General features: G+C 37.3%; 1 protein-coding gene across 3 annotated transcripts; it reads left to right on the top strand.

Annotated features, from left to right (window-relative positions):
• The first annotated feature begins 1,916 nt into the window (after positions 1 to 1,916).
• tlx2 (T cell leukemia homeobox 2) lies at positions 1,917 to 15,245 on the top strand. 3 transcript variants are annotated; one of them, XM_038308226.1, is made up of 5 exons: positions 1,925 to 3,034; positions 8,614 to 8,826; positions 9,110 to 9,347; positions 13,792 to 13,972; positions 14,462 to 15,245. In XM_038308226.1, the coding sequence occupies exons 1-5, from the start codon at positions 2,581 to 2,583 to the stop codon at positions 14,471 to 14,473; spliced, it is 1,098 nt and encodes a 365-aa protein (XP_038164154.1). In that variant the 5' UTR covers positions 1,925 to 2,580; the 3' UTR covers positions 14,474 to 15,245. The 3 variants fall into 3 exon arrangements, with proteins under 3 accessions (XP_038164162.1, XP_038164148.1, XP_038164154.1); XM_038308220.1 differs by lacking the exon at positions 14,462 to 15,245 and having other exon boundaries at positions 1,919 to 3,034; positions 13,792 to 14,023; XM_038308234.1 differs by lacking the exons at positions 8,614 to 8,826; positions 14,462 to 15,245 and having other exon boundaries at positions 1,917 to 3,034; positions 13,792 to 14,023.
• Positions 15,246 to 21,129: the final 5,884 nt, after the last annotated feature.

The raw sequence follows: 21,129 nt of genomic DNA, 5'->3' as shown, positions 1-21,129 counted from the left end.
CCACTTTTCACAGCGGCTTGCATATGTTTAACATCTATCTATCTATCTATCTATCTATCTATCTATCTATCTATCTATCTATCTATCTATCTATCTATCTATCTATCTATCTATCTATCTATCTATCTATCTATCTATCTATCTATCTATCTATCTATCTATCTATCTATCTATCTATCTATCTATCTATCTATCTATCTATCTATCTATCTATCTATCTATCTATCTATCTATCTATCTATCTATCTATCTATCTATCTATCTATCATGTAGTGAAATGAGCCCATCAGTGCCTTTTAAGCAGACCTATATGTGCTGCACACTTCCCGACAATGGCAGCTAATTTATGGCTTCATTCTCCCTCAAAGTGCAACAAATTATTGCTTCAACCCGCCTAACTCGCATAAATCTGCCCACTGCGTTGTAGCGCAAGCACCGCGCTAAATGCATTGGTGCAAACGTGCAGGGCTCCAAACAATCTTGGTCTGGTCATGATAAAATGCCCTGTTGGCCTCGTTGGACTTTGTATGTGCTGGTTTTCCTTTTTTTGTGCAGCTTTCTTTATACTATATTATAATTTATGCTGGATTATCATTATCTCGATTTTGAATGGAAAACATGCAAAGTGGGTCATGATCTTTAAAAAAGTATCTGCCCTTAAGTTTCCAAAAACAAATGCAGCGGCTTATGCCTTCAGGTATCCAAATACTTCAGTGACCCTTGCTCCCTTCAGTCTGGTGACCCAGTTACTGAACCACACAGATCAGTGTTCCTGAAATGAATTTATATAATGTTGATACTGATGGAAAAAAGGAGAAGAAAAAGGGTTTGTTTGTTTTAATATATTTATTTACTGCAAATGTTCTATGGAGCTCCAAAAGTGTCACAGTATCTATAATGTTCATATTAAATGATAGCTGAAATGTTTCTATAATAATAATAATAATAATAATAATAATTTTAAAATCAATTTTGAGATAATACTTAAACATATCTTGCATCTGCTTAGTTGGGCATATGAGGGATTGAAGATGCTCTAGTGAAGATCAAAGGTGGGAAGTGAACTGCTTTTGCAAATTAACCAAACAGAATCACGCTGTTGTTGTTATTTTAAAACAAAATTAACAAAAATATCTCAAATTTTCAGTCAGTTAGTTCAAATTTTAATAAATGGCTTCATTTTTAATTTTAGAGTGAGAATTCATTTAATTTTTTTTATATATATATTCTGAATGCATTCAAATTAGTGTTTATTTCTTTGTTCATTTTGGGATGAAATGTCTAACTTACAGTAACTTATTTATTCAGGAAACCTTTAAATTATTGAACGTACACATAGAAAATTTGAGTTCAATTTTTTTTTCTTTTATTAAAATGGAGTATTTCAATTCAGTGATGCACTAGGCAGGCTTTTCATGGTCAATGTTATTTTTAGCCAAAATCAATTCACTTTTGACTTAATCTTTTTATCATTCTAAGCACTATAAAATATTTTAGAAGAAAAGGGTGTTTCAGGTTATTTCATACATGCAGTAAGTTTAAATCAAGCTAAAAATGAAGGGGTAACATATTTATCCTTGTTTATGCTGTGCAAGAACATTATCCAACAATAAGCGCACGCATTTTGTGATGCATGCAGAGGGAGACAACCCTACTATTTTTATGGGTTGACCCATTTATCCATAAAGACAGAAATCCAATTTTGATCTACCGAAATACTGATCTTCAGATTGCGTCTCAGTTTCAATTTGAACGCGCAATAATGTTGAATTATAATGCGCAAATCATTAAACACCCGAAATGCTGCACAAATACATGCTGCGGCCTCTTTAAGACATCCTAGCAAAACAACTATCCTGATGGTGGAGGAAGGAGGAGGAAGAGGAGGAGGAGATGGAGGGAGGGCTGCTTGGAGGACCGAATGGCTGCCTTTTACGCTGTTACGCAGAGGGCAGTCTCACCTGCTGAAACGCTTGCGAGCGCACTTCGCCATTCAGCACCACAGAGCCCTCTTTCAGCGCTCACTTCCAATTAATACCCAAGCCTGCGAGGTCAGCGCTTTATTATTATTGTTGTTGTTGTTGTTTTCATCTGTTCTTCCCTTCCTTCTGGTGTCAGCCAGTTGTTTCTGTTTTTGAGGAACTCGATTATTTTGCCATGTCTCCTGCGTATGGATTGCCTCTGCCAGAGTAGGCGAACAAAGCGCATCAAGTCTCTCCAGAGAGCTGCTTCATCTCAGAATCGCGGATTTTGGTCAGTGAGTAAACTTCTCTGGATATTCGTCACCCATCGACGACGGGTTTTCCTCGCTTCCCTGCTTTGTAATTCACTTGGATAGGGAGCGCTGTTAAAGATGGATAGGCTCAGATTTTTCTCAGCCAGACGGATTGGCATTTAATTTAGGAAACACCCGATCCAACTGCTGGACAGAAATAATGGCATGATTTCGGACAGCATTGGACGCGTTGTTGGTTTCCTTGGAGTTTAATTAAACAGAACAATCCTGTAAGAGCGCCTGTTTTATTTCCCAAGACTCATAAAAAATACTACTTCTAGCGAGGTCATCGTTGAAATAAAGGTATGGAGCAGACTGGGATCGAGGAGGTGAACCAAACGCACCAGGAGCAGCATGAGCCCATCAGCTTCGGAATTGACCAAATCCTCAACAGCTCGGACCAGTCCAGCGGCTGCATGCTGCCCAACCGGACTGGAGACCCGGATTACGCGCTGGCCCCCAACGTCTACAGCAACGGCTACAACAGCGTCTACAACCCGGCCTGCTCCTACAACGTCAACATGAACATGAACGTCAGCATGAACATGAACGTGAATGTGAACTCCGGGAACTCGGGCGGGGTGATCCGTGTGCCGGCGCACAGACCCATGCCGCCTCCGCCTCCACCGTCAGCGGCCGCCGCGCCTCATCCACCCCCCGGAATCCCCGCGGTGGCCGGGATGGGGATGGGGAATCCGGCCAACTTCACCTTTCCGTGGATGGAGAGCAGTAGGAGGTTTGCCAAGGACAGACTAACAGGTAAAAAAAAAAAAAAAAAAAAAAAGATTTATGATGATTTTGCTATATGTATATATATTTCATTCCTGTAAAATTCAGTTTTACGCACTGACTATAATAAATATCAAATGAGAGATCAGTAGCGCAGGCTTGGAGAGGATCTCACTAAAGCGTAGCGGGTGTTTTAATCTTTAGGTTTTAATCTATATGGAATCATACAGACGCTCAGAGAATCACTTTTATTATGCTGGAAGGACAGCCTGATGAACGAGAGCAGAAATTGACACAGACGTGCTGATGAATCAGTATTGGACAATCACTCTCCATTTACTGCGGATGACTGATAGCGGCGCTCCTCCGTTTTTTTCTTTTATGAGGATGATTTTTTTTCTTCCTCTAAATAAATTAGAGAAGGCAGAAGCATGAGTCGTAGAAATAATAATCTGTGATTAAAACTGTTATTTCATTCATAATATTTTAGATATAAACGGATTCAATATTTTACGGCATTTTTTTCTGTGTGACGACACATTTTAAATACAACTATTTATGTATTTTCACTTGTTTCTAAATTGTAGACTAAATAAATTATATTTAAAAAAATAATATTTCTAATTTTGCAAAATTATAAAACTTTAATGTATTTCTTATTTTCTATATATTTTTTTTTTAACAAAAAAATACACTGAAAAAATGTAACCTTTTTTTTCATTTACTTAATCAGTTACTTTAACAGAATTGTTCATGTTACCAGAGTAGGACATAAAATATGATTGAGTAAATGCCAAAGAAAAAAAAATGGTTAGAACTGTACATTTACAGTCATTGTTACTATTTTTCAAGGCTGCCCTTTTAAAAAAAAAAGAAATTGTCCAGTGAGCTGTTTCCAAACAAAATTTCTTTTTGTTTTACACTTTTGTAAACAAAATGAAAAACAAAATCTGTCTAAAGTCTAAAGTCTAAAAACGGTTGCAGATTATTTTTCAGTGTAATATAATTTTCCAAATGAAAGTCATTTTCTACATTTTATGTCTAACGTTATGATTTAATTTATTTCTATGTCACACAGAGCGCTTTCTTTTACAAATAAAACTAAAGTCTGAGTAAAATATCCAAAGAATGTTTCATTCATATATATATAAATTTTACTCTCTAACTATAAATACAAACAAAGCGCTATCAGATCTGAAACTTGTAGGAAAATATTTAAACAAATGAGATAAGCGTTTATCATAAAATTCCACAAGTCGATTTTTATTTTTTTTTTAATAAGCTCTTGATTTTTCGAATGAAACATCCTGGAAATGCGCCCTACTCTACATGCATTAAATATTCATATTTCACCTCCTTCTACCTGATTAATTATTCAGTACTGGTGGACGATATGTCATCTGCAAAAAGATACAGTGTAAATAGACTTATCAGTTTTACTCATAGTCACAGAGGGCCCCTCGTTTAATTTCTCCTGGCTTTGTGTAATTATTTCCCTGCATCTATCCTTCCCTCTGTATTGATCAGCAGAAGATCCGCACCATCGCCCCGTGATCCTCTCTCCAACAGGACATAGAAACATCTCAGTGTTTGTTTTAAAAACCCTATAAATCATCCCTCTGCTTGGTGGGTTTTACTGTTTCTGCTCACCCCCCCCCCCCTCCTCCACCATCGCCCCTCCAAGGTGAAACTGGAGGAGACAAAGTGCGCTCCAGCGCGGCTCAATCATTGCGCCTTTTGGGCTGCAAGTCTGGCGCTCATTGGAGCTGCTTTTGCAGGGATGTAAACGAAACCCGCTAAACTGCGAAGCAGATTCTCGTTTTTCACCTTATATGGGACAGAAATTCAGTACCGTTCATTACGGTGGCCAACGCAGTCAGCCAGACCCAAAAAAAAAAAGAAAAAGAAAAAAAAGAAATGAAGATGTATAGGACGTTATAAGCCCAAGTAATGCGCCTGTAAAATGGGCTGAGAGTTATAATCTAATACCCAATCAGTCAGAGCTGATTTATGTCCTATTTTACGTTTATTTTCCATGGATATGATCAATTCATCCCCTAATGTGAAATAAAACGTGTCTTTTTAAAAATTGAGTTTAAATCTTGAAGTTATTGTTTCCTTATTATCTCATTCTGGAAAATGCGCACCTGCTTAATATTAAATTGGACCAAATAATTATAGAAAGCAGGAATAAATAAATAAATAAATAAATCAAGAGAAGTCTAAATATTTTTTTAATAGTCAGTCCACATTTTTCATTAAGCTAAATTAAAAACGTGAATTTAAACATCAATAAAAAAGGAAAAGTTATATGATATATATATGTTTTCATTTTAATATACAATAAAAAATGTATATCCAATAAAAAAGGTTAAAAATCTTAATAATTCCAAGCAAAATTTAAATAATCCAGGAAATGAGCATTTTTTTATCTTCACATCCGCTAATAATAATAATGTTTTTGACTTTCATGCATCAATAATGTGGATTATTGACGCATTTCAGTGTGAGGATCCAGATGAGCAGCTCCATAATTCACCCAGCAGCAATAAAGCATAATTACAGCATTTCTCTCTGCAGTAAATTTCTGCTTCAGAGCTGCATAACTCCTCCCTGCGCTGCTTGTTTTTCCATCAGTGTGACGGAAAACAGAGTCCTCTCCTTTTTGTTCCGTGTTGTGTAATAAATAGCAATGTATGTTCACGTTATATTTCAATATCCCCCCTTAGAATCCTTCGCGGATATATTTATTAGATTGCTGCAGAGGTAATATCCGCAGTGGGGAAGGGAGGCGCTGTCACCGAGAAGTGTTATTAAGTATAAGTGGTTTTATTATGGGAAACATATTCTCCACGGTGGCATTTTATTTTTTCGATAATGCGTATGCTAAATTGTGTTACAGAGGAAGGAGATTTTCTTTTTTCCAACGCATTTCTTTTTTTTCCTTAATTTTTCGATTTTTAATTTGATAAAAGAGTGAAAGTGAAATCGATCTGCAGAATTTCTATTATTTGCTTTTACATTGAAGGGTTTTAATGTGATCCTTCCTAATCATCAGCTCCATAGACTCATTACTGAGCTGTTAAAGTGATTAGATGATCTTATGTCGGCGCTATTAAATAAGTAATTATGAGATAAAATAGCTAAAAGCTTTTATTACTATTAGAATAATATTTATTTTATACATTACTGTTTGTGGTCATAGTTCTTTACTGAGACCTACTTTAAAATAGCATTTTATGTGATTTTGAATAATACTCAAAGGCAAATGGTAAAAAAAAAGACCTTATTATCCTTATAAAAAAAATGTGTTTTGGATATTAGATTTCCATTTTATTTTAATATACTCATATTCTTCAGATTATACCACCTTTTACATCTGGCTCATACATCACAACAGCACACATGTAAAACAAGTTCAGCTGCGTTTCAGACGCTGTAAAGTAATGCCTTGCTGCAGTTGGCATCCCCAAAAGAGCCTGCAGCTTGTTTGGTTGCCTCTGAACGTGCTCGTATGCGCCTGGCCCATTAGTTAGGCCGCAGATGGCCTGAAATAGCCTCCTAATGCAGGATTATTTGGCCAGACCTGCTGCTGGGAGCAACAGCAGGCCTCCTCTGTGCTCTCCCTCCATGACCTGCAAGGCATCAAGCTGATTTAGGCAACAATTTCTCTAAAAGTCAGTCATTATGACTGTAAAGGTGTTGCAAACCACTTCCAGTGAAGTTAAAGAAATAAAAGTGTTTATTTTCGTTTTGTTTATGTAAAGTTTTGATTGGATACAGGAGAGGGTTTTGCATGCCCCAAAAGGTGCATCAGTTGGGTGCAATTGCAATTTTATTATTACTGACCGCTTATCAATGTAGACGTAATGTGAAGCTGTATTATGATCCAATAAAAATATAATAGAACATTAAAAATATAAGAGAAGTGAGCAGAGAGGTCAGGGTTAGGCTGGCTGCAAGTGTGCAGCTCTCCATGTCATATCCCCAGCGTGTGTTGCTTATTTACGTAACGTTGATGTAAACTTTATGTGACCCACCGTTAGAGCAGAATCTAGTTGCTCATCTTTTCTTTACAAATCATTCGCTGGTGTGTGCCTCAATTTGCCAATCGTGTTCAGCACCACCAGGGGACTCTGGCAGCTCCTTGGAAATGACTGCAGAGCGGGTAATAGCTTCATGTTCCATTTCCCATCCAAATTGTCATTGTGTCTGTGGGCAAATGAATTTTTAGCTCGCTGAAACTCTGGTAGCAGCACGCAGCCCCGGGGGGGACACCTATGCAGATGTTTTCATATTCATTTCTGCTCCTGGTGAGCTTCTCTGACAAAACAAATAAACACCCTGTAAGCAAGATAGCAAACAGCTTGCCGGGAAAGAACGACACAAACATCCGCAGCTTTTAAAAAAAAATAGCATTTAAATTTTCATTTACTTTTGACTTTCCATTCAGAAGGAGACTGTAGCTGCAGAGTGGATCTTTGGCCAACGATCTCGTTACATTTATCGATCATCTGTTTACCCAGGGCTGACAAAATAGACAGGATTCATAGATATTTTATGATGCAGGGGATATGTTGTCATTAATAACCAGCATGTGAAAACGCAGAAAAGAAAAACACCAACTGTAAGATCTTTATTTTATCATTTTAAAGGGATGCACATGGAGAAAAAGAAACTGAAAGTTGTGTTTCTCTTAATTTAGGCCAGGCTTTAATCCCTAAAATGGAAATTAAAAGGCTTAAAGCAAAATAAGGCTTTTCTGCATCTTGAAGTGTATTTAAAATAACCCAGTTCATGTGTGACCAGTAGATGGATTTACGCTTTTGAACCAGAACTGATTTTTATTTTTATAGCTCCAGTTTACAGCTGAAACAGTCTCCAAAACCATAGAACGTATTAAAAAACCTTTTAAACAGGGGCATGTTCCAAGCTGTGAATTAGATTCCTTTAAGCCTCATTGCATAGCTGCAATCTGCAGCCGTATATTTATTAACTCTGACCAGCATCTCACCATTTACCGGACATGCAAAACAGCAATTGAAAAGTTCTCGTTGGCGTAATGGATAAATAGTTGTCCATTACACCCTGCAGGAAGTGTGCCCTGGGTTGTTAGCCATATCACCCATATCAAAAACCACCACATCAGACCTGCGGTGGAAATCTGAAGCATATGCATGTTTGGAAAAGATGTAACCACTTAAGAGCTTAATGACGTAATTCATGTTTGTGCAAATACTGAGTTTGTTTTTAATCAGTTATTATGTATTTTGTTGAAGGACAATCTGCTCCTAGCTTCTGTATTTCATTAGTTTTTCATTCTAACATTAAAAGCTCATTCAAAGTTCTTTTTATAGACAGCCTGTTTGTGTTTGATTTATCTTTATAACCCTGTAAGTCCTCTCTCGTTTTTCTCTGAATGAGACATATCTCATTTTGTGGTTATAAAGACCAACTTTTAGAGAGCAGCAGTAAATGTCATTAAAGTAGAGTCTGTTCATCATTTAGGCCTCCTTCATATGATTAGCTGCTATGGGTCGGTGCCAGCCCGGCTGCTGCTGCTGCTGTACTCCAGATGTGGGACCTGACTGTGTCTCCCTTTCCTTTAGGGGAGGAGGCAGAGGAGAACCGAGCTGGGGAGGCCACAGGGGGGCCGGAGGCTGCCGGGTCCCTCTGTCCTCTCCCCAAGGCAGACATCGGGAGGGTCCCTGTCTGGAGCACGGTGGAGACATTAGCTAAATGCTATTATCCTGAGCTTGCTCACCTGAGAGACAGCAATGGTCTTCTGGCAGACTATCCTTTTCCAAAGGGGGCTTGCCCAGGTGAGTCACCCCCAACCACTAAATAACCATGTTTCACTCTTTCAGCTGATCTGTTTTAAAGCATTACATTGCCTTTGCTAATTTTGTGGAATCAGTCATAAATATTCATCTACATTTTGTATTAGAACATTTTCAGCATTCAGACAAAACAGGCATTAGAAAATAGCTTTTTATATTTTGTGTCTGTGACTTTCTACTAATCAAGTTTCAGAAACAAATGAAATGATCAAGCTGAATTTTGTGAAAGTCAAACCTTTTTTTTTTTTCCCGCCCAATTTTCCAGCCGCCCTCTCACCTTTCTCTGTGACCCGCCGCATCGGCCACCCGTACCAGAACCGGACGCCGCCCAAGAGAAAAAAGCCCCGCACCTCTTTCAGCCGGGTGCAGATCTGCGAGTTGGAGAAACGCTTCCATCGACAGAAGTACCTGGCGTCAGCTGAGCGTGCCACTCTGGCAAAAGCCCTGAAGATGACGGATGCACAAGTCAAGACCTGGTTTCAGAACAGGCGGACAAAATGGCGGTAAGACTGCAGCGAGGGGGGAAGAAGTTTTCCTCCACTGTGGAATTGAAGCATGTTCATTGTCTTTTTCAAGTGCTACATTGTGTTTTTTTGTCCTTGGATCAAATTCCTTAAAGCAAAACTAAAAGATTGAAGTCAATTTAACCAGCAAGGGAATCACATCTTATTCTTGTCTTAAACTGGCAGCTCAGGATGTCACCTTTTAAACTGATCTGTAACATTTTACCCTACCTAAAGACAAATTATTGAAGGGCTTGTAAAACAAAACACCTATTCTGCTTAGCTTAGCTGCCTGTCCAGGTCAGTTTACTTGACCAAGCACAATTACTGGTGAGCCTCCTGAAAGGCCTTTTAGAAACCTGCTGTCCAAAGCAATACTGAAACACTCACAGGAGGAGCCGTCTGCCAAATCCACACACAGACACACACTTTCTCATCATTCTTACTGTTGTTTATAGCCAATCGGAGGTAAACGAGTAGATAATCAAATTATAATGCCCTGCCTATTGTTAAAGGAGCAGGACGTATATTTCATAAGCAAATTACAGAGAGCTAAATTACCTTAAGTCATTACCTTAAGAGTTTTTATGCTTAAATGAGCTTAATGCGTTTTAAATGTTTTTCATGGTGATCACAGATCGAAAAACAGTAAAAAGGTTTTTGCATGTTGGAGTAAATTTATTGGCGGTATAAATACAGTGCCTTATGATAACAACAATAGTTTTTTTTTGTCACATTACATCAAGTAAATAATTTCTTGGGATTTTATATGACAGATAACAGAAAGAATTGTTTAAATGTGTCAAAGAAGGGAAATTATAAACATAATCTGAATGTCTTATTTAATATCAATTTATATTACTGGTAAATGTATCATAGCGGATTTTAACAAATTATTTGGAAAGACTTGCCCTCTCTGCTTAAAAAAAAAAAGCTTTTGCACAACCCTGAACCCGCTGGAGAGGGAACACCTTATAGAAGTGTGTAAGAGCGTGCACAAGCCCATTCCTCCTCGTGCACGCTCTGTTTAAAACTCGCTGTTTACATCGCTTATACAAGATTACTTTCCAAAAGAAGATTTGCAATTATTCCACTATGTCAGACTCCCCACCAGTAAGTGAAAATGGGGGCAAGCACGTAGGACGGCCTTACGTTAACATATCACCAGCATGATTGACAATTAGGAGGACCACTTATTTTGATGATCCACCCGGAAAAAGATCATCCTCCACAATATCTTTAAGTCACGTTTTTTTGTTGTTGCAATAATTCAAAGTGTTTTGGGTTATCATCTCATCTGGAGCTCTGTTTTCTGCTGGAGGGTAAACTAAGCTTCCTCCCCAGCCTCATCTATCTCTCAGCCACTAATAGCTTTTATTCCAGGTTTGCTTCAAAAAGCATCCCAAAAAAATGATGCTGTAGCCGTTATGTATCACTGTGGGGATGGTGGAACCAGCATCTTGGTTTTCTGCTTACTTCATGATCACATTACACACCTTTAGAGAGAGTTAAAATGAAATAGATATAACATCAAATAACCGTGTTTAAATGCATAACAAAACAAATAAACATATAATTAAATAATAATTAGATTTACAATTAAATAAATAAATAACATTAAATAACTTTGATTACTGTGCAACTTCAGCCTCCTTATGACCAGTTTGGCCCCAAAAAATGTTAACAGAGAACGTGAGCTGGTGTCACTCAGTGGGCGGGACTTATGTTGATTCTGCTGAATTGTGTGGCAGCTCCCACTATGCCAGACAACAGCAAGCTATCTCAAAAGCTTATTATATATTATTTGGATCAAGTTATTCATGTAGAGGCTGGAGTTTCTCAACAAATGTGCAAAAAATAAATTCCAACACGTTTTTTAAATTTATGTCCAACTCTTTAAGAAATATTAAAGATATTAAATTTAGAGTAAAACAAAAGAAGGGAAGAATTGGTCTTGTCCTGTTTAGTGAAAAGCAGCCAATCAGACGGCTGAGTCTCTCTAGTCCCGCCCTCTGAATTTAATGGAGGAAGCAGACGTTTGAAATAATTTAATTAGAAGACGCCATAGAATAAATAAATAGAGTAAAAATATTAAATGTTTGCTAGTGAATTTATTTTTTTAAAGGACATTTAATGATTTAATTATTTAATGTCAAAATTTAACAGTCATATTTAATTTATTGATGACCAATGTAATTATTTAATATTAAATTTAATATTTTAATGGTACATTTAAGTATGCTAATGTATGAATTAACTAAATGGTACATTTAATAATTAAATAGTACAGTTTGTTATTTCATAATATATTTACATCTGTTTATTTCATTCTATATTTATTAGTTTTATTTTGAACCCTTTAACCCTCCATACAGCTGCATGTCCTATTAAGGGGATTTCTACAGAATATTGCATTTCTCTGATATGTATATGCAGAAAAGAGAGAAAAGTCATCTCAATAGCCATGCTTTCCCCAATCAAAATGATCACTAGTTATATTATTTATAGGCTATATATCAGACTTATTATTTTTTGTACTGTATGGATACTTTTTGAAATAAATTAAAATACCTGCTTTAAAAAAAGAAAGGAAAAAACATCCAACTCTTACATCATCCTTGTGAGATTGCAGGTTGTAATAAAACGAGTCTGCTCATAATCAAACGGCAGCAAAGCGAATCCTGACTGAGCTGCATGTCACAAGTGTACCAGGGGAATTGGTTTAACTGGTTTTCCTGATTTCCTACTTTTGCTAAGATTTATGCCACGGTCCCCCCCCTGTTAGTCCTGCATCTGATCGGATGAGCGTGAGGGATGTCTTTGCGTGACGACCATGCTGGTAACAAGACGATGATCGAATCAACAGCCGGGGAATCGGATTATGATAATGCTGTTAACAATAATGTGTGGCTAATGGATGGAGGTTGGTGTGCATGAAGCAGGGGGTGTGCAGAGGTGTGCTCCTGCTTCTGCATCTTACCTGTCATTCAGTCTCCCCTGCTCATTTTCATAAGATTGGCTGGTATTTGTACAGACATCATGAAACGAGCATAAAGATTGATCTGATTATTATATTTACATCTTTAATCATATAAATGGTGAATAAAATTGAAATTTCATTTGGAAATGGAGGCATCATTTGGGACTCAAATAATCCACATCAGGATAAACTCTTCAATTAATGGACGTACCGGATATACAGGATAAGCAGGATATGCTTTACTGGTGTCGCTCTGAAACAAACAGTAAAGCAGATGTGAGTTTTCTCCTTGAGGCAGAATCCCCCCCCCAACCACACACACACACACACACCTCTGTCAGCTGCCGCTTTTCACCACACCAACTCCTGTCACACATGTCAGTCAGCAGCCGTCGTGGCCTGGGGCTAAATCCTGCTGCACAGGAGCTGAATAAATATTCTGATGCAGCAAAGAAGTTTGCTATTAGCAGCTTCTCACCTGCAGCATGTTTCCCTCAGCTTTCCCATCCTTGCTCTAAGCATGGCATCAGACCCATTTTCAGAAAGCCATCAATAATCATCTAATTGGGAATTTACATATAGGATGCACCATTTCTGTGTTTTTCTTTTTCATTCACAGCATCAGCACGGACAGAAACTTAAAGCTATTATATATTTAGGTTTCAGCTCTGTGATGTAAGGATTTAGGGGTTGTTGACAATTTTCAACACTTTATGGTAAATCCCTCCCCAAAAAATGTACAAAAAATGCTGACTCCCCCCCCCCCCCCCCCCCATTTCTATCTTATTATCGCTGAAAAAAAGAATTATTAGAAACTAAAATAATTGTTACTGATAAAATAAGAAAAATATAAAATAAAACAACCAATTGAATATTAATTTAAATGCATTAAATGTATGTTTTGTACACTTGTAAAAATTATCTAAACTTTGGACAACCCCTTAGGTTTATATTTGAATAAGTACTAAAAACGCATACTTCTTATTTCTTGTTTAGAGTTAATTACATTAAGTATTTAAAACTAAAACATTTTTAAAAGAAGATGTATTCTTTTAATAAATGTTACTTAAATCTTATTCTATCATTTTGGTCTTTTTTATTGGAAAAAATGTGTATGAATCTCTTTTTTAATTTTTGCAAAAAATATATATTTTTCATTTTTTAAGAATATATTTAAGACGTACATTTTAAGAGAAAAATATCTGAAATGTTCTTATACTTTTCCCTTATTCTTAAACTAATAATTTCAAGACCTAACTACAAAACAACTACAGAATTATTTACGTATGTTTACATGTTTTGTATTTTATTTGATTTTTATTTTTAAAAAGTAAAAAAAATACATTAAATGACATTGCTGTTACATAATAGTTTTTTTGTTTTTTGTGCATGCCTAACAAACCTAAACATCATTTAGTTTTTTTAATGCTTCTCCTCACATCATCCATCTCCTTCTTCCCAAAGGAGACAAACTGCTGAGGAAAGAGAGGCAGAGAGGCAGCAGGCCAACCGGCTGATGTTGCAGCTTCAGCAGGAAGCTTTCCAGAAGACGTTGAGCCAGCCGCTGCAGCCAGATCCCCTCTGCCTGCATAATTCCTCCCTCTACGCTCTGCAGAACTTGCAGCCTTGGGCAGAAGACAATAAGGTGACCTCCGTCACCTCTGTGGCTTCTGTTGTGTGACCGTGTGGGTGTGAATGTGTGTCTGGAAAAGAAACAGGGAGGGAGGGGAAAGGGACAAAGTTTGGAATGAAATGCCTGTATTCCAAGAGCCGTCAGTATTAAAAGGACAAAAAGTGAGGAATTTCCTAAATTTCTCCTAAAATCTTCTCACTTACCTGGGAGATCTTAGACAGAGGAAAAAGGTGCTTGCTTTGCAGGGAGAGACTGGGTTGACAATGTCCTTCCTCACTCATTGATCACCACCAGCAACATGTTGGGGGGAGCGAACATAGACAGAGACGGCTAAATGTTACTGTCAGGAGCTACAAATAACACCGTGCGGACCTCAGAACACAGGAGCCGCACTTAGATGCTGTTTGTCAAAAATTAAGCAAGTCTGCAAGTGTTATCTAAGAAATCTAAAGTCTGTTGAGTCATATCCTGCCTTACACCAAGTTTCCGCTTTTCCTTCAGCTGTCGGTCTAACAGAGAAGAGGGCACTTTCCCCACTAAGTGCCAGGAAACAAACGGACATCTCTGTACATGCCCAACTACCAAGACTGCCCCTCCCCCCAACACTCCTGTACAAGGCGGCAGGAGGCTCATTGCCATTGATGGAACATATACAGCCTCCGATTTTTTTCTTCTTTTTTTTTCGCTTATGACTTTATACAATGTAGTAAAATGCATGTTTCAATCCTTTTCTGTGTGCACTCAGAGGAACCGCTGAAGTCAGCTGCGGTCGAGGTGGACCTCCTCCCCAGCTGCAGTGCTCGAGTGGTAGTGGATTGGCCCCGATAATGGATTCCTCATTATGTTAAAAACAAAAGTGTTTTATATTAAAAGATATTGTGACTTTTTTGAAACAATGACGAACATCTCTCCTTCTCTCGCCTCTCTGTCATTTGTTGGGTTATTTCAGCGATTGGCTGTTTGTTTATTTGTGGCCATTATGAAAAAAGATGCAATAATGCTTTATGATTTTAGGGAGCAGCTTTTCTCATGGGGTTTCCTTGTGATTACGCATTAAAGTTTCAAACCACCCAAAGGTAAGATGCCACAGACCTGCATCTGAGAGGGAGCACGGTAGCTATTTTTTAATCCATAAAAACTGATGACTACAGCTCCCATGTGTGCACGTGGAGCAGGGCGGTGCCAAACGACAGTATGAAGAACCCTCCATGGATGAATTAAAGTTTGAAATCAATACCAGCACAAGCTAAGACACGGGCCTACAAAAAAAAAAAAAAAAAAAAAAGTAGTTTTACTTCTCTATTGTAAAGGTTTGATATGAAGAAACCTGGATTTGTTCTGCTGTTTCTGCACTTTTAAAGGAAGATTCATTCAGCATCATACCACTTTCCACATGGATCATCACTTACAGTCGTGTCACACTTTCTTTTTATCCTGTTTGCCTTGTCTCATAAACGCTATAAGTGAAAACAAATATTTGATTTTCCATGGCTATTTGACATGCAAGAAAAAACTTATATATTTTGTTTTTATATTAGGTCAACCTACTTTGTTTGCAATGTTATAGAAATCGTTTTCTGTTTTACAGATTTTTCTTTCTTCCTATACTATCAGACAAAGGTAACAAAAAATAAGATAAGATAAAAATAAGATTTTCGAAAATATGACTTCCTTCAGTGATCATAACAGCTTCTAAACCAACATGGATCACAGCGTAAAATAAATATACATTTAAATATACAAATCAAAAAACTAATTTAATTATCCAAACTAACTGATTTCTGCAAGCCAAGTAAAATCATTAAATCATTGAAATAAAACTAAAAGATTTCAATTATCAAAAAGAAAATTAAAATATAATTTACTGTGGAAAGGATTAAAAAGTCAGGACAGCAAACAGACTGGGCAAAGGTGAAAACCATTGATGACCGCTACGGAAAAATAAGAATCTAAGACATGCAAAATAAAAAGAACATCTATCTAAAAGAGTCTTGGTAAAAAAATATGTTGTATATTGATGAGGTTAAAATAAAATCTGTTGCAAGTTCGGTATCTTGTAATATCCAGGATTAAACCAAGATTTTAGAAAACAAACATCAGTCTGGCAGCCAAACACAGTGGCTGTAGAGTGATGCTGTGGGGGAGTTTTGCTGCTTTAGGCATCAGTTTTATAACCAATTCATGCTTAATGGCAGCAACTGTTCCCAAGTAAATAGATATAAGAGTGAGGACTCCAGCCTCTCTGTGTCTTTCAGGTGAAGAGGGGTGGCTGAACCTGCTGTTCTCCTTCTATTTACCGTAAGCTCACTCTGCCCTCACCTAGCAGACAGCACAGGGTTTCAGCTTTGCTCTGATCCAGATTCACCTTGAGTTCAGCCTGTTTTTACCGAACCTCATAAACTGGGCTGTAGCCTAAAGTTTAGGAGCAATTCATTCGGTTTTGAAAGCTTTTTTCTACTAAGAAATAATATCATGTGTTAAAAGCTACTCTTTGTCCGTATTCTGTTTATTTTTTTTCTGATTTGTTTGCTCATCTGAAATATTTAGAGGAAAAAAAGTAAAAAAAAAAAAAAAAAAAACTGTATGGGGTGCACTTTCACAGAACTGGATCTTAAGAAAATAAGCAATTATCTAATCTTTATCAGGTTCTAGGATGATTCAAATAGAATTTAATGCGATAATAAAATTTTGTTCTATTAGATTACCTTGTTTACCGGCTCAAATTAGGGTAAAATAGACTTAAAGATATTCAAACTTTTTTTTTTGTCCGTTTTTGCAGTGAGGACATAAAATAACTTTCCAAATAACTTTTACTACAGCTCTTCATTGGAGTGGATTTCCTGGAAAATGTATCACATCTCCCAGGCCTTAATTTGATCTGTCAATTGAATGAGAATTTTTACCCTTAAAATAAATATGATTTGATATTATGTCCTTTATATGTAGTCTCTGAGTCATCCTTAAATTAATCTATCCTGTCTTTTTATTCAACAGCTGATGATAAAGGCTTCATGCTAGCAATTAAACAGTATTGCATAAAAAGCATCTTAGAGACTGATAAAGGCTATGGAAATTGTCAAGTTACTAAACCTGCACTGCAAAAATGACCTAGAAATAAGCAATTTTTTTTAAATCAAATGTATTTACTCTTAATCTCAGTAGGTAAATAAAATGTTATGCCAATGGAATCAGTATTTTTACTCTTACTAATAAGATAAATGGGTAATATGCACTTGAAATAAGACAATGCAATTGTTTTGTCTTATTTTAAATGTAAAATGTCTTCTTCCATTTGCAACACGTCTCACTTACTTCCTCAATCTAAGAACAAATGCACATATTTTAAGAAAAAATTACTTATTTTAAGGAAAAATGACTCATTTAGATTTCAATTTTTTCTGTGTGTGTTTTGAGGCATCTTACTATTGGCTCTGTTCTTGTTGCATTAGTAATGACAGTGTGGAGTCTGTTTAAAGTTGGTTATAGAAATAGTTTTAGGATCTGCTAAAGAAAACATAATTCTTCTTTTTCACATAAAAAAGCCTTTGGTTAAATCAGGGTGTAGCCTATTACTCTCTGCCATGATTGTTATGTGTGTGTGTGAGCTATAAGCAGGATGATATCAACTCATAGGCTTTAAACTCAGCTGCATTCTTCTAGGAAAACAATCATTCCTGTTTTGTAGCTTTACTCCCCGCTCTTTTTTTTTTTTCTTTTTTTTTTTTAGGTCTCTTTGTTGTCCTTGTGAATCCTCGCCACCTACACATCAGACAGTCATAAACAGTTGGCTATCTTCGCATCCAGTTTATCGTGGAAGTGTTTATCATTTCAGTCATAACAAAAAACAGCCTGTTTAGAGGAGCAGTAAACATATCATTCAGGTTTCCTGCCTGTAAATGAGCCATCATAGCCGCAAACGTCACAGGAAATGCTCCCTGCTGTGCTTCGTCTCTTCTTCATCGCACCGAATTTCTTGTTTCCACTGAACTGTGAGCACAAAGCTGGCCTCCTGTTAGTCTTGGCTGTACCTGCAGCTCCTGCTGACAAATACTGCATTTCACAGAGGCGTGGTTTTCCCAAACCTTAACGGAAACACCCAGATGACTGGCATCTGTCTGCGTAAGCCATATCTGCTCAGAGCAATTTAATGACCTGGTTGGAAACAGCTGTCTGCAGAGGCAGTCATCCCCAGCAACCCGACACAGTGCCAGTGGAAGTCAGTTTTTCAGGGCGTCTTGCCTGGTTAGGATCCTGTCAATAAGCAGGCAGCTCTCCAGGTGACGCCTCCTCAACCCCCATTTCCTCTACTCCATCTTGCTTTCATCTTTCAGCCTTACAGGCCTTGAAGACGTGACTTGGCCCATTTTAGAAAAATTCCTTTCTTTGCTGTTTTCCTATCTATGCATTGTGTTTTCATACAGGTGCTTAACATTTTTTTGTGCCTCCTCGATCTGTTTCTGCCCTCCACCAAAGCTCTGTGTCCTTATCCAATAAAATGTCACCACAAGAGATGATCAAACACACAAGGCTCCAGGTCTATCAAGCTTCCTATCAAGCACTATTCTTTGCCTGCCACACTCTCTTTACGCTCAATGGAGTCAACATTTAAGGCAGCTACTGAATCTTCTAAAGATTTTTAACTGAAAACAAAGAAAGTCTTAATTCAATCACTTTGTAAAATACTCCAGTTTCATGGTAATAACAAAAGAAAAAACAGCAATGAAATCCATACGCCCCTTTAAAAACCTCCTTATGCTAACAGATAATAAATAATTTTGTGACCTTATCTTCTTTCTAACTAACAAATGTAATAATATCGCTCTGTGATCCTTATAACCAGTTTTATGCTCCAGCAGCTGCTTGATTTCAGAGGAAAGCAAACACTTTTAGAAAGTGCCAAAGTGTATTAGCTCACTGCTAATGTGCTGACATACGAGGCTTTGTTGACAAAAGCCTTCATGGTCCTTGACGATGAAATCCTGCCACGGTCCGTTAGCTTGAGTCACTTGGAAAATAAAAAAAAAGTTGATATTTATAAGGAATCATGCTGAAGACAAACATGGGCGCTGTGGTTCTTTGCAGCAGCAAAGCGATGCATGTGTGAAAGAGTCCTGTATTCATATTATATTTGGCCAGAGATAGTGTAAAATTATCTTTAATTGAATATTTTAAAAATACTTTTCTAAAGTAAGTTAAAGTGGGAAATATTAGGAACAAATTTAAATTTCTTTCCTGCTGCAAATTCTTAATAATCTATAGAAAATTGTGACTTAAAAGATTGCTTATAGTTAGTGTTTGAAAACTATTAGCAGAAAAAAGAAGAAACAAATTCCTTATTTCATCAGGTTTATTACCCTAAACGTGGGTCAGGTTAAAGGTTTGAGTGAGTATTTTTCAGAAAGTAGCATATTTAGTATATAGTTAATATTGCCAGGCCTTAAGGTCACCAAATAACAGGTAAAGAAGAAAAAGCAGGACTACTTTAGAATAGATGAAGCTTGATGTTTATCTCTAGCAGTCAAGGAGGGGTCCTGCAGCAGGTTAGGAGTTCATCACAGGGCATTGCAGAGTTACAAAGAGATAAACATGCATGGACATACATCCACCAAAGGGCTTCTTTTTTTTTTGCACCTTTGTTACCTGACATAAATGCTTTGGGACTAGGGTAGGGGCCCAGAATACCAGGAGAAATAGACACACGGAAAACAAGCAAAGTCCTTCACAGCAGTGACAATGGCTACGTCTAAAATGGATGCAGGTGTTTTATGCATGTCAGCTCTGATGCAAACCATTCTAAGAGTGTAAAGTTTATAAATTAACGTTAAACTGCAAAAATTATTAATGTATATACTATTAAAAAAAGGAATAAAGAGATTCCTTCATATTGCTTCACTTATGAGTAACCTTCACTTTTCTCACTGTGTTTCACAGTAGCATAAGAAAACTCCTGAAATCCCACTGTATCTTTGGTTTGATCCCACAAAGGGTGTAACTAGATGGGGGGCCAGGGGTGACCAGGCTACACTTAGCCAATCATTGGCAACCCTACAAGGTAATTTGTTGTTACCTTGTGCATGTAATACATCACCTTTGGAAATAGCAGTTCCCCAGTTAACCAGAAGGTGGCAGCAGTAATGGTCCCAAGTGGAATGTCCTAACTAAGTTCCCATTTTACCTGTATGTGTAATAACATAAACTTTCTACAAAAATACGGTGATGGTTTTCCAATCAACATACTAACATAAAATATGACAAATGCAGAATTTCAGCTTTTTTTCACATCTAGTTTTTAGGTGTAATGGAACAGAGAGCAAAGTTATGTGTAACTAAGTAAGTAAGTCATCCAGGAGTTTTATAGGTAAAAACCAATTGAACCTGTTAATGTATGTATCAAGGTATGTTTATAGTAATTTGTTGCAGAGCAATAATTTAATGATGGAATATTACATGATTTTTCTAGAAATTGTTAGGTTTATTCTTTATACATCATTTAGCAGCATTATTAGTTTGTTAGCCAGATTAGACAGAGTAGAAGGCCTTCCTTCACATGGTGGATGTCACTGTGTGTACGGTCATCTAATCAGGACAGCCTTTGTGTCTTTAAAAATACACAGGATATGGGCACATCTTGGAGCTGGACTTATAAAGGAGGGCTATTTGTTATTCTGGGGTAAAGAGGCAAGATGCATAAAGGTCAAGGCATGGATGGCGTGTCAGTTTCTGATACAGACAGTGAAGCATCCACCTGATGCAGCACATGGATTCATGGGGTATAAGAAGGAGGGAATGACCTTGTGCGGGGCTCAATCTTTGCCGGACGTTCACTGACGTTTTTTGAGCCCACAGCTGTACCAACTCCAAGCAATTTCTCTGTACTGTAACAACCTGACCTGGAATAAATGCTGTTACTTTTTTACTTCTGTTTTATAGTCCTTTTTATATGGTTTTACCCAGTTTGAGTTAAGAGTAGTAAATAACTTGCTCCCAGGAAAAGAACCGGTAGGGAAGTTCTGAGGCGCAGCTGCCTTCAGGGGGACCAAACTTCCATATTTAACTAAATTTACTTAAGAAATACCCAAGTCACTTTTGGAGAAACTGCACATTTATAAGGCAATCCTACCAGCTACCGCCATCATGTGAGAGAATCTCCCCAATACTCTCTAGATTGA

The sequence above is a fragment of the Cyprinodon tularosa genome, unplaced genomic scaffold, assembly GCF_016077235.1.
Source record: "Cyprinodon tularosa strain WSP-4 unplaced genomic scaffold, ASM1607723v1 ctg117, whole genome shotgun sequence".
NCBI classification, from domain to species: domain Eukaryota; kingdom Metazoa; phylum Chordata; class Actinopteri; order Cyprinodontiformes; family Cyprinodontidae; genus Cyprinodon; species Cyprinodon tularosa.
This window is presented reverse-complemented; position numbering and strand designations above follow the sequence as displayed.